Source organism: Leptonychotes weddellii, chromosome 3 (genome assembly GCF_054177405.1).
Source record: "Leptonychotes weddellii isolate Sample4059 chromosome 3, ASM5417740v2, whole genome shotgun sequence".
NCBI classification, from domain to species: domain Eukaryota; kingdom Metazoa; phylum Chordata; class Mammalia; order Carnivora; family Phocidae; genus Leptonychotes; species Leptonychotes weddellii.
This window is the reverse complement of record NC_138371.1, coordinates 9,613,210-9,627,802: the sequence shown is the minus strand read 5'-3', so window position 1 is coordinate 9,627,802 and position 14,593 is coordinate 9,613,210. Positions and strand designations below refer to the sequence as shown.

Below are 14,593 nucleotides of genomic sequence, written 5' to 3'. Positions count from 1 at the left end.
GAATCAGGTGTTCCCTACCCTCAGCTGCCAGGTAAGGGCTTTAATATAAAAACTTCATCCCTTTGGGGAAGACAGAAATGAGCCAAAATACAGATTAAAGAGGAGTAATTTCAGCTTTAGTTTAGTGTTTTGAATGTATCTGAGAGGTGATGCTGTCAATGGCATTTGTGGGCTTAGAAGCAGGAGCTGTGGAATGTTGTATTAATCATGTCCATCATCTCTGTGACCAGAACATTCAAATGATCTTTAGTTAGAACTATGTGAACCTTCTCAATTAAATGCTTTGATATATTTATTTGGTTAAGAGTAGACTTTTGTATACCAATCAAGGATACTCTGATGGGACAATGAATATTTTTTAAGTGTACTTTTTCAACATATTCTAAACCTTTGCATATTTGTAAGATAATAAATGTTTGGATCCAGGGTCCTGGACTCAGTGTCCCTTCCCTTACATGGACTTTCCTGGTCTTCCATTTGAGATATTAGCATCTATGTTCTCTGCACTCATAGGTAAACTTGGCTCAAGAATTATCAGGTAAAATGTATATTTAATTTATTCACCTTCCTTGATGCCTTTGCATACATTCAATCTAAATTGCTACCTGCACATTAAAAATAGACCAATACTTGTGAGATATTTTGTAAACACAAAGACTTCTGTAATCTTCACTACAGTGGAGATTCCAGAAGATTGAGTTTTTGAAATACTCAATTGCACCTGTATGACTTCATTAGATAATTTGCTCATCTACAGACAATGTTTGTGAAAATAGAAGAGGTTTTCAGCAGTGCCATACCCTGGAGAAAATCTGGTAAACTTAAAGCCATTGGAACTTATCCCCCCACAGATCAGGTGTCCTAGTTATTCATTAGCCAGTCCCTGCAGTTTCAAGATTGTGTAAGAAAGCAAATGGACTGACCGCTAACAATTAATCTCCAGTGAAGATCCTTCCCACTTGAGTGTTTATCTCTGTGCATTGCATCAACACCTTCAATGGTTGTTTTCTGTTAATGAGTTCAGAGGATGTGACTTTTATCTAAATCAAATACTAATCAATTGAAAGAAATCTTGCGGGCGCCTGGGTGGCTCAGTTGGTTAAGCGACTGCCTTCGGCTCAGGTCATGATCCTGGAGTCCCGGGATCGAGTCTCGCATCAGGCTCCCTGCTCGGCAGGGAGTCTGCTTCTCCCTCTGACCCTCCTCACTCTCATGCTCTCTGTCTCTCATTCTCTCTGTCTCAAATAAATAAATAAAATATTTAAAAAAAAAAAAAAGAAATCTTGCAAAAGATGCAGGGATCAGAAAGGAGAAGAAAATGATACTGGAGAAATCTTTATCACATGTCAAACCATCTCCAAATGAGCATGTGGTAGAGTGAGATCAGTTAACATTGGAAGAAGAGAAAATCAAAGAGGGTGATGACATGACAGATATTTTCACAATTGACTTGAGAATCAAAGAATTAAAGGGAACATTAGCAAAATGGATGAGGCTGCTGAATATAGTACTAACACTGTTTATGATATTGTGACCAAAAGTGCCATGTTAACAGACAATTTTGAAGGGAAAATTATGATCTTCCAATCAGCACTTAATCTATTATTTGTTTATTATGCCATTCATGTTATTTTTAAAATATTGGTAAAATGAACTAATTTTTAGAAATTTTATAATTTTTAAGATAAATTTCCAGTCAACTATATTCATTGTCTTCACTATTTAATGACATTTACTCTTCTTTGTAGTAAATTTACTTCATGTGCCCTTTTCCAGGTTCCTGTCATCCTCGCATGATGAAGATGGCATTCAAGTCACTAGGTTTCATTTTCTCCTTTCAAGTAAGCAAGTAAGTCCTCCCTGCTATTTTTTTTCCCTCTCCCAGTCAATCATACCAGTCACATACAATCCTCAAGGTTAAAACTTGGATTAGATCTCCACATTTTCTGTCTCCCTCTTTATATATGCCCTTATGCATTCTATGGAAAATATCCTAGACCCAGTGGGAAAACTGAGAAAAGTGGCATTATTAATATTTTGTTGATATGCTTTCTCCTTCATGAAGGATGACTGTGCTCTAGAAGGGCTGGTGTGATTAAGTGTGGGATGACAGCTTCTCTGGATAACATGTTCTCTGGATACTGAATCACCTTCTTGGACACTTTTTTTTTTTTTAAAGATTTTATTTATTTGACAGAGAAACAGAGAGAGAGCACAAACAGGGGGAGCGGCAGGCTGAGGGAGAGGGAGAAGCAGGCTCTCGCTGAGCAGGGGGAGCCTGATGCGGGGACTCGATCCCAGGACGTGAGACTTGATTCCCAGGACCCTGGGATCAGGACCTGAACTGAAGGCAGCCACTTAACTGCCTGAGCCACCCAGGTGCCCCATTGGACACTTTGTTAATAGTGATTCATATGATGAAACTATAGCTCATTTTCTTTTTTTTTTTTTAATATTTTAAGTTCTTTTTTTTTTTTAAAGATTTTATTTATTTATTTATTCATGAGAGACAGAGAGACAGAGAGAGAGAGGCAGAGGGAGAAGCAGGCTTCCTGCGGAGCAGGGAGCCCGATGCGGGACTCGATCCCAGGATCCTGGGATCATGACCTGAGCCGAAGGCAGACGCTTAACCATCTGAGCCACCCAGGCGCCCTATAGCTGATTTTCTAAATGACAAGGTTCCAATGAAGTCACCACATTTTTTTCACCTTTGCAAGAAAAGAAGGCTAATGGTTTAACAGAATGCCAGGTTAGATCACTGACCTGTTGATAATTAGACAGGTGAAGTGTATTACCTCTTTAATTGTTATTTTGAAGCACTGTTAGTTCATTCAGGAAAAAAAAAAGTAGAAATTAAAAATCTTCAGGTTATATTGAGTGCATGAGTCAGCAATGAGCACATCAGGTGGGGCCAAGATTTCACATAGAAAAAAATGACTTCAACTTGTCCCTTATTTTTTACCTGAATTTTTTTTTTTTTTTGGTTTAAACTACTGAGATATATTTTTTATTTGTCTGCATAAAATAAGTGGAAGTACTGGCTACTAAAACTATAAATGAATGAATAAATCTATTCATAGGCATAATCTATTAAAGTTATTTATTGCATTCTTTCATTATTATCATGTTAAAAGGTCACATGCAAGGAGGACAGGAACTCAGTCTTACCCTATCCCAGAATCTTGAAGGTGTCAGGAGTGAGTGTCTGCTCAATAACTGTCGCTTGATATCTGACTCTCCAGTCTTCCCCTTCTTCTGTTGACATGCTATCAGAATCACAGTGCAGCATTAGAAGCATCTAATGCAGGGTTTGAGGTCTAATGTCATTGCTTATCTTGAAAATGGTGTGGAATCAAAACAACCTTTGAAAATTCCTTAAAAATTTATAAATTATGGCATGTTGGCTTTTGTGAAAAAGTCTCATAACGTTATTTGTGTGTGTATGTACTATATAGAAATGCAGGATATGTATTAAAAATACAAATAAATATAAGCTTACCATGTTTTTAATAATGAGAGAGAGCCAGAGAATGAAAGAATTAAAAAAGGAAAATGAGCATGTAGCATTCAATTTGCATGGGTTAAATGTGCTTACGGTATGCCATGATATCACTAAATAGCAGCAGCTCTGTGGGACTGTGCAATGGGCAAGGAAGGATATCAGGATATCAGGATGAGTGTGATTCCCCTTTCACACTCCATGTCCTCAGGAGGAGAGACCGACAGGCCACAGTATTCATTGTTATTATCTGGAGCTGGTGCATAGGGCCTGCTTCCTGACTGCCTCAACAACTGGCCAAGGTGAGTTCCATATCTCCCTTTCTCCAATCCCATCCTCATATCACTGCATGTTAGTGATGAGGATCTTTGGAAGTCCAGAGCAAAAAGAGAATTCTGTGAGATCAGGCACAATGCACTAGGTTTTACCGCAGTTTCAAACAACTCCAAAATCCCGGAGAATTAAAATCACGAAGGTCTATGTCCTGCTCGTATTACATATCTGTCATGGATTGGCTGAGAGTTCTGCTTCAAGTTGTGGTCACTCTAAAACTCAGGCCACCACGTGAAATCTGTTATTCACCATCATAAATGCCCTCTTTAACACTTCCACTTGGAAAAGACACATGTCCCTTCTACACACTTTGCATTGGCCCAAGCAAGTAATATGGCCATAGCTTGTACCAAAAAGATGAGCAACTGAAATCCTACCCAATGCTTAGGAACACAGCTAGAAATATTTGCTGAAGAGCATTAATGACCATTGCAACAAAGAGATGTGCCAAAGAGTGAATTCTGTAAGGTCTCCAGGTCCACTCTGAACTGGTCTTATGTTCTTTTTTTTTTTTTAAGATTTATTTACTTATCTGAAGGAGAGAGCATGAGCATGGGGAGGGGCAGAGGGAGAGGGAGAGACAGAATCCCAAACAGACTCCCTGCTAAGCATGGAGGGCGACATGGGGTCTATCACACCCTGAGACCATGACTTGAGCCAAAACCAAGAGTCAGATGCTTAAGTGACTGAGCCACCCAGGTGCCCCCTGGTCTTATGTTCTTAAATAAACTTCAGGAACCGGGTCATTATGTCAGCTTAGCTACACTGAATGACTCACATATAGCAGTGGAGAAACAAATCATCCTGTCACTTTTCCCCTTTATTTAAGAAAAAGGAGGAGAGAGAGAGAGAAAGAGAGAGAGAGAGAGAGGGAGAGAGAGAGAAAGGGTACTCCTGGTAGAATCTCAAGTGCCATTTCAGAGCCAACATGATAAATTTTTTAGTTAAATTAATGCCTGTGGTGGCCCCCAAAGATGTCCATTTTTAAATCCCCAGAACCTGTGCATATGTTGTTATATGGCAAAGCAGAATCAAGTTTCAAGATGGAATTACCTGACCTTGATGTAGGGAGATTATCTTGGATAAACTGGAAGGATCCAATGTAATCACCAGAATTTTTAAAAGTGCAAAAGGGAGGCAGAAGAAGAGGTCAGAAGTCAGAAGCATGTGATGTAAGAACTCAAGCCACCATTGCTGGCTTTGAAGACGTAGGAAAGGTGTCATCAAGTGAATGCTACAAGCAGCCTGTGAAAGTTGGAAAAGCCAAGAAAACAGATTCCTCTATAAGGCTTCCAGAAAAGAATGCAGACCTGCCAACACCTTGATTTTATTCCAGCGAGACCCATGGCAGACTTCCAATGTAGAGAATTATAAGATAATAAATTTGTGATCTAAGCCACTAATTTGGTGACAATTTGTTAAAGCAAAATAGAAAACTAATATAACACCTTTATTTTTTTTTAAACTAACTTGTACTTCTAAAACCATGGCTACTCTAAGAAGTTCTGTTAACTATTTCAATAATTTGGCTGTGCAATACATATTTTAAATTAAAGAAATAAAAAGAAGCACACTGGTCTGCATATTATTTTTTTAGAGAGAAATTCTCTCAAACCATAGGTCCAAATATGTCACCTCTTCTATTTCATGCAGAGTGTGGCTTGATATGCAGGTAAGTTTTCAGTGCCTGGATTCTTAGACCTCTTTGGGAACAGACACAAACTTTGTTTCATTCATGTGCCTGACTCTATTGGTTGTCATGTTCTGGGTTTCCACTGCGTTCCTGTTGTGTCAAAATCTCTTACAGCAACCACCTGTCTTCACAGTTGTTTTTGAGTTAGACACCATAGTTTGAGAAAAATTGAATCAAAAGACATTTAGCAAAAAAAAAAAAAATGCATGTTGAAATTATATACTATGGTCATTGAGGGCAAGAACCATTTCTTACTCACCATTATATATGCTTCAGTAACTTTCTTAGGAGTTCAAAAATATCTGAAATAAATGAAACCATGTGGCATGAATAAATGTCTTGGAGGCCTCCAGGGTAGGAATGTACATGTATTAGGAAACAGAAAAGGACAGTGATGTAGTTTGACAACATTTGAACACTGGAATTTGAAAAGCAGTGTTCAAATTCTGACTCTGTCACTCACTAGTTGAATCATCTTGTGCAAGTCATTTAACTTTTCTAAGCCTAAATTTCTTCATCTTTAAAACGGGAATAAAATAATTGCTCTGACTTCCAGTTCCCACTCCAGGAAACTCTATTACCCTATATAAGATATCAGGCTTTTAATAAAAAGTTATAAATCATGTTAAAAGGCAGGAGAAAGGGGCGCCTGGGTGGCTCAGTTGGTTAAGCGACTGCCTTCGGCTCAGGTCATGATCCTGGAGTCCCGGGATCGAGTCCCACATCGGGCTCCCTGCTTGGCAGGGAGTCTGCTTCTCCCTCTGACCCTCCTCCCTCTCATGCTCTCTGTCTCTCATTCTCTTTCTCTCAAATAAATAAATAAAAAATCTTAAAAAAAAAAAAAGGCAGGAAAAAAAAAAAAACTTTCAAGGGACAAAGCAACCAACAGAACCAGGCTTGACTGTGTCACTGATGTTCAAACTATCTGGCAAAGAATTCAAAATAATGATAATTAGTTTAATGGCTCTGATGGAAAAGGTACACTGCATGCAAGCTGACATGGGTAACTTTTGTAGAGAAGTGGAACTATAAGAAAAATCAAATGGATATGTTAGAAATACAAACCACTGTAATGGAATGAAGAATGCCTCTAATAAATTCTTCAGTAGAATCAACTTAGCTGAGGAAAGAGTCAATGAACTTGAAGTTGGCCAATACAAATTACTTAAACTGAAACAAAAGGAGAAAAAATAGAATAAAAAACTAACTAAACAAAACCAGAAGTGAGTATCCAAGAACTATATTCTGATATATGCACAATTGGAATTCTAGAAGGAAAAGAGAGAATGATAACAGGGTAGGAAACATATTAAGAGATCATGGATAAATTTTTTTCAGAATTAATAACAGACACTAAACCAGAGATCCACGAAGCTCAGAGAATACGATGCAGGATAAATACAACACACACACACACACACACTCCTTGGCATATCACATTTAAATTGTTCTAGATAAAAGATTAAAAAGAAAATGTTGAAGGCAGGCAGGGAAAAAGGACATATAACATAGAAAGGAGCAAAAATAAGAATGTGAAACAGTTTCTTAGCACAAACCATAAAAGCCAAAAGACAATGGAGTGATATCTTTAAAACAATGAAAGAAAAAATATCTTGACAACCCAGAAAACTATAGTCAAAAAAATATGATTCAAAAAGTAAAGGAAAAACAGACTTTCTCGGGCAAAGAAAAACTGAGAAAATTCATTGCTAGCAGACATCCCTTATAGGAAATGTTAAAGGAAGTTTTTTGGACAGAAGGAATGTAATATTAGACAGAAGCTTGGCTCTACACAGATAAAGTGTCAGAAATGGAATAAATGAGGGTAAAATAAAATTTATTTTTTCTTATTTCTAATTGCTCTAAGAAATATCAGACTTTGTGAAGCAAACATAGTAGCACTAATTAGTGTTCATAGCATACACAAAAACAAAATATATGACAATAAGATGAAGGATAAGAGAAGAAAATTTGAATATATACCTGTAGGAAACTTACACTGGGTATGAAGTGGTATATTATAATTTGAAGGTAAATACTAAATAATAATAATAATATACATAAATTATTTTTTTAAGATAGATTGATTTTAGAGAAAGAGAGAGAGAACGCAGGGAGGGGAGGGATAGAGGGAGAGAGAGAGTCCAAGCAGACTCCATGCTGAACATAGAGTCCAATGTGGGGCTCGATCACATGACCCTGAGATCATGATCTGAGTAGAAATCAAGAGTCTTGTCACTTAATCAACTAAGCCAACCAGGCACCCCTATAAATTCTAAATCATAAGGCAATCACAAATTTTTAAAAACAAATATAAACAATAAATTAATAAGGATAAAATAGAATCATTAAAAAATTCTCAACCTAAAGGAAGGCAGAAAAGAGGAAAAAAGGAACAAATAACAGATAACACAAATAGAAAATAGCAAGTCAGTTGGTGCATTTTAATCCAGACTTTCTAGAATCATAATAAATGTGAAGAGTCTAAACATACCAATTAAAAGAAAGAGATTGTCAGATGGGATTTTTAAAAAGTAAGATACAGTACCCTAGCTATAAGAAACAACTTTGAATATGAAGACTTAGGTTAGGAGAAAAAGGATGGAAAAATGTAGACCAAGAGGAAGCTGGAGTAGCTACGCCACTGTCAGTTAAAGAGTGCTTCGTGTGTGAGTTATGTGGGCTATTCACCAGCATTGATTTTAAAAATCTATCACAAAACAGTTGAATTTGGAGGAGTTTATTAGGTATGATAAGCAGCAACAGCTAAGGGTTCAGTGCTCCTTGTACTTCATACACGCTATCTCAAATCTTACAAAGTTTGCCCCAATGTGGGCAAACTGTTAAGTAGTAAAACCAGGATATTAATCACTGTGCTCTGTGAATAAGAATAAGATTTTATTGTACCTTCTGTGAGCATTATGCTGTTCTCCATATGGGGAGACATTAAAAACAATCCAACCCATTCTCTAAGCTGGGCTTTCTTTTGGATGGGTGGAGTGTTGCTTCAGTTCTTTTAAATGCCTTAACTTCATCTGTCTCTTTCAGGAGAATGAGATATTCATCTGTCTCATGCCCAACTGAAAGTCACTGCTACAATAAAGTCTGCAGCAGGATAGTTTAGAAGTTAAAGGGACCTAGAAGAGCAGAATATTCAGGGTATATGTCATGACATCTAGGAGAAGATAGAGGAGTCACAGGTCAAGCAACATGCCGAGGCAGACACAGCCATCACTTTCAGAACAGGACTAAACACCAGGTCTCCCGCCATCAAATACATCACTATTTCTTCTTTCTCACTTTACAAGTCTCTGGAGCTATTAACATCACTATTTCTTCTTTCTCACTTTACAAGTCTCTGGAGCTATTAACTCTCACGCACAGAATAAAACCCCGTTAAAATGAATAGTACCAGACAAAGGCAACCCCTTGTGAATGAGACAAGCTCTAACAGTTCATTTAAAAATTGATTATTCAATTTTATTGCTGAGTAGTATTCCATGGGATAAATAAACTGTGGTACCTCCATACAATGCACTATGACTCAGCAATAATAATTGTTGATACACGCAATGACTTGGATGAATCTTGAAGACATTTTCCTGAGTGAAAGAAGCCAGTTTCAAAAATTACATATTGAATGATTCCATTCATATGACAACCTCAAAAATGTAAATCTGGACTGATGAAGAACAAAGGTGTGGTTGGCATGTGGCAGGGGAAGGGTGTTTGAGGTGATGTAACCATTCTTTATTCTGATTGTGGTGGTAGTTACAGGAATCCATATATGTATTAAAATTTATAGAACAGTATAAAAGAAGTCGATTTTAGTATAGAACAATGTAAAAAATAAAACTTAAAATGGAGGCTTGTCACTCCTATTTTTTAAAAAATTGATTGGTATCAGATACATATTTTACTACAGGAACCACATGGCTAAAGATCAGAATGCCTTCAGAGTTTCCGTTTCTTCTCCAGATACCTGTTACCCTGTAGCAATACGGATCTCAGAGTCCTTGGTAGAAGGACTAATTTCCAGTTTCTTTCTCTGTAGTAGGAAACAACACCTCTTGGGCCGTGTTTCCTTGTGAATTATGAGTTGGAGAATGTGGTCATGTCAGTGCTGCTTTTGAAGAGAGCATGACTTTCAAGATAGAGAATGGCCTTTGGTTTACACTTAAGGTATTATCTGTATTTGTCTCTGCTCCTCAATTTGTTAAGAGTGATAAACTGATCTTTTCTGAGAGTTTCAGATAAATAGGACACAGAAACGTAATGTACTCTTGAATCTTGAATTTGAAAACAGATAACCTTTCAATAAAAAACTTGTTGACAGAAGACCATAGTCTAGTTTACAGTATTAGGTTGTTTGCTCCGTTAAAAGAAAGGAAATCCAGTTGGTTTTTTTTCCCCTAGAACTAGCATTCTTCGAGTAAAAACCTTGAGATTTTGGTGGGCTTTAGTGAAATGCTGCTAGGTTAACCTTAGGTTTGGTTAAAATAAACTCACGGGAAATCTATATCAAAATACCTTATTTTTTCAAAAGTTCACCTTTGATAATTTTCTCATTCAAAGTGTCATATAAAATCATTACTGAAATAGAATCCAGTAAGCAAAACAAAACAAAAATAACAAAACAATACAGTATAAAAAAATGCAAGTAATTTAGGAAATGAGATGGCCCCTTTCTTAAACTTCAAATTCAACCTTAGATATGGTCAAGGTGACAAATTATTTCTGTTTACAAAAATGATTTTTTCAATGTTTGTTGGCTTTAAAAGATGATCTTGCTTTTAGGCTGCCCCCATGTGTTCTAATGATATCAGTGTTTGCCCAAACTGTGCACCAAAATCTCTTTTTCCTCTATTTGAAAGAAAGCATGGATTTTCAATCCATACAAGAAAGAAAACCTCACCTAAAGCCAGAAGAACTCTGTGGATGACCCAGCTCTGCTATATACTATTGTGTGGCTTTCTAAATCTAATTATTTTCCTCATTTAATTTCCTTTTGCTTCAGATTTTTCAACTAAGAGGAGATAATTATATCGGTCATATTAACTCACCAGGATGTGACGATCAAACAATTTAATATATAGACTAATGCTTCATGAAATATAAACCTTATTTTATATACACTAGTTACCAATATAAGTGAGACTTTCCTTCTATCAGGGGTAGCTACTGTATTATAGTGCAATGAACTACAGCAAAGGAACACGGTGGGTGAGAGTCCTTGGATAGTCTTTTATTTTCATAATATCTAGTTGTGTGACCTTAGCAAATCAAATAAACTTTTTATAAAATAGATAACGAAAGAATCGAAAAAATTTTTCTCCTTTTTTTATGTTTTTTTTCCCTTGGACTAGACTACTAGTCGGGACACACTTGGCTTCTGGATCTATAAAACAACTAACATGGGAACATTTCATCTTCCCATAGCTCAGCCCCATGACTGGAGACACCTTCCAGCTTTGATAACCAGTAACTGAAAGAACCCTGTAATGTAATCCACATAGCTTATTGTACATTTAGAAATGAAAATATTAATATTAACAACTAATAGGAGCTTTCACAGAAGTAATGTAATATAGTATAACAACTCGAAGCATAAACAATTCCTTTTTAAAAAAAACATGCTTCAAGTATCTAAACTGTATGAATAAAAACAATTTTGAGATCAGTCGTCACAGAACATTACTCGAATAAAATTTCATTTATATCCTTGATTCACTGAAAATTTTAAGAAACTATAAAAGCCAACACACAAAAAATTCTATAATTAACTCAATGTATTACTAAATCATTTTGTTTTTCCTACCCAAGTGTTAAACAGAATGTCTTCAACTGCTTTATAATTCTTAAGGGAAACAGTGATTTATAATCATCCACTTAATTATATTAATACTGAAAACATTTCAGATTTAGACAGCACAAATATTGACAACAACTTGATTTTTCCTGATCATTGTCATTTTCTTGAAAAAACTTGTGAAGAGTTTCCTGTCATCAATTCTTTAAATTCAAAGTTCTGTGGACAAGTGGTATGACTAATATAATATTTCCACACACTGTTTGATAATTCTAGTTTACTTTTTGCATATCAGTTCCTATGGTTTCCAATTAAATATTATGTTTCTTTGAAAGAGAGGATCAAATTAGCTATTCTATTAGAGTTAACTGAATATGTTTCATATGAGTAAAGATGTTAATAAAATACCTGAATTACTACACTGATTCGTGGAAATGTTATGTGTCTTGGTGAATAAACAATACTATTTAAATTTAAATTCAAAATTTAATTTGTGGCAGCTGATATTAAACCTATATTAATATTTTTATAGGATGCTACAAGACACAGAGAAATTATCATCGCAGTTGCTTGGCTCTTTATAAACCCTTTTTACAGTAATGCAATAGAAATAATTTTAAGGAATTATTGGCATAATGAATTTTAATATTTTAGAAAATGTCCCAGCTTTTGAATAGGAATATAGTCCTGATTCAGGCACAGCACTATTGATCTGCAAACCTGTGTCTAAGACAAGGGATCTCTTTTCAAAAGTGTCTCTATGGGAATGCTGGAATCACAGTTTACCATTTCAATTCTAAAGATCTTAAACAGTAGAATAGAGGGTGTAGAAAGTGAAGCCCCAGTGGGCTTTCTTTCAAAGTGCCCCACACTTTTACCTAAAATTCAGTGGCAATGGTTTTTTAAGTTTTAAAACAAAAACAAAACAAAAAAAACTTCTTGCTGTTCTTATTGTCCTTTTCATGCATTAGGGCAGAGTGGAAAGACTTCCTGGTAGCTTGACCATGTTTGGCCCCAGGGTTAGAGATTTTGCACTGGAGAGCAGCTTGAGGCCAGGCAAGAAACCACCATGGACCTTTTCAGAGCCCTTTGCTGCCCTGACAGAGAAGGGATGCTTGAAGCGGAAATTGCCCGTGGAGCTAGGAAAGCTCTATTTCATTACAGAATATAAATACTTTACTTCATGTCTCTAGATGGCAGCCTTCAACGCGCCTAAAGAGCAGTTTCGTCCTCCTCTGCCACCCCCACTCCACTCTCAGCCCCATCTTGGCTACTTGGCAAGATAGTATCAGCTACATGTGTGCCCTAGCCTGTGGATGTGGGGTTTTGCCGCTCTCCAAGAACGCGAGCTGAAAGATGTTTATTCCTGTGCCTGACGATCTCGGCGGGAAGCTGCCTAGATGTGTGCTTGGGAAAAAGGGGAAGGAAGGGATGACAGGATGAGCCACAGGAAGCCCCTCACCCAGGAGAGGTGGGGCTGTGCGGGCAGCAGTGAGACCCCCCGCACCCCGCGGTCTGCAGCATCCCCTGTTCTCTGTGCGGACGCTCTGCCACCTGCACAAAGAGCGCAAAAGCCACCTGCCCAGTTGAGGGAACACAGACGGTGCTACAACCTCAATTTACCCCTAAACGTTTTATGGGGTTGAAATATAAAAATTTCAGTTTCTCAAACTGGCAAAGGACTGAATGTGAAGGAGCGCGGAACAGGGGCGAAGGGAGAGAAGGAGACGCAAGCCAGGCAAACACGCTGCTCCCACCTGGCTGAGTTGAAGGTGGCGTTCCTGACCTACCCCGTGTGGGGACCCCAGGCTGGGACGGAGGCAGGGGACGCGCTCGGCCAGCGCAGACTGGTCTCGGGTGTCGGGGCGCTTGAGGCGGGTGGGACTGGAGCGGCCCGGGTCTCGCTGTCCCGGGTCTCGATGGGGCGCAGCCTAGGTGTCGTCGGGGATTAGGGGCAATTCCGCCGCCCCCCACCCCCCGCCCTCCTCCCCAACCACTTGACACCCTGGCAACAGCGGACACTCGCTCAGATCGGAATGGACGGGGATGGGGGTACTTTGCCCTAGTCTTGCTCCCTCCTCTTCTCATCCCTACCTTGAAGCCCGTCTCCCCACCAGGCGCGAAACCCGTGCAGGCTGCGTCCACGGGAAGTCCGGCTCCTGGCTCCCGCCGAGGAGAACAGACCCCATCCCCGGACCCAGAGGCGAGCCCGAGCTGTCCCTCCACCCTGAGCCGCCCTGGCGCGCAGGCCGCACCCAGCTCCGCGCCCTGTGGGGCAGTGGACTGGGGTCACCATCCCCCGGGCGCCCCTCACACAGCCGGGGCCAGACCCTGCCAAGCGCAGGCCCTGGCGCCCCCGGGGCAAGTTCGGGAGCCACCCGAGGCGCACGGCGGAGTTTGAGGGCCACTGGGTGGGGCAAAGGGGAGAGCCGGTCTTACCTTGGTACGGAGAGCAGGGATCCATCCATTGTCGATGGGCGCGCAGAGAAGAGAGGCGGAAAGCGCGGGCGAAGGACGGAAGTCTGCGGCGCGAGGAGCTGGTTCCCGGAGCGCACGGACGGGCGCGCGCGGGGACAGAGGCGCGCAGGCTGGGACAGCTGTCGAGACACGCTCCGCCCCGGCCGGGAAGCGCGGCGCACCGCGACCGCGGGAAGGTCCCCTCCCGGTCGCCCCTCTGATCTGGCTAGAGCGCTGAGCCAAAGCGGCAGCCCTTTACCCTGCTCCAGCCCTTCTCCACCGAAGCCCCGGGCAAGGTTGCTGGAGGCTCCCTCTGAGCTTTCCCTGCCTCTCCTGGAGCCCAGCAGAGGTGACCCCGACAGAATTTCTCGCTCCCCGCCCCGCCGTCGCGTCTCCTCCCCTCTACCTCTTGGGTACAGCAGGTCTCAGCCCTGAAGTTGTTCACCCACTTTCCCACATTTGCACTCTACTGGCAATACCCATATTCCCCACTGGTCGTGCAGCAGTCCTTTGGCTGCTTCTCTAGATTTGAGGTTATTTTTGTTATCTTCTGCAATGTAATGGCTGATAACTCAGAGCGATGCAATGCTCTCCTTGATCCCCCAACTATTTTCCTTTTACGTAGACTCTCTTTCCTGTTTTTGGTTCTCATAATTCATCTAACTCATTTTGCTTAATTGTGACTCACTTATTCCTTGCCTGTTAGAAGCTTGTGTGCACATAGAGATCTCAAAACCTATGACAGTGGCCATCCATCAGAGTCCAGCACCCAGGACCTGAGAGGAAGGCTGTCACTAAAATT

At 39.8% G+C, this 14,593-nt stretch overlaps 1 protein-coding gene across 4 annotated transcripts in view; it reads right to left on the bottom strand.

Moving 5' to 3' along the window:
* Window positions 1-14,377, bottom strand: part of SPHKAP (SPHK1 interactor, AKAP domain containing) — a 151,872-nt gene extending 137,495 nt beyond the window's left edge. For all 4 annotated transcript variants that reach the window (XM_006746696.3, XM_031017499.2, XM_081813459.1 and 1 more), the window contains exon 1: window positions 13,774-14,377. In XM_006746696.3, coding sequence (XP_006746759.3) covers window positions 13,774-13,798 — 25 coding nt within the window. In that variant the 5' untranslated portion in view covers window positions 13,799-14,377. The remainder of the gene's footprint in view (window positions 1-13,773) is intronic.
* Window positions 14,378-14,593: the final 216 nt, after the last annotated feature.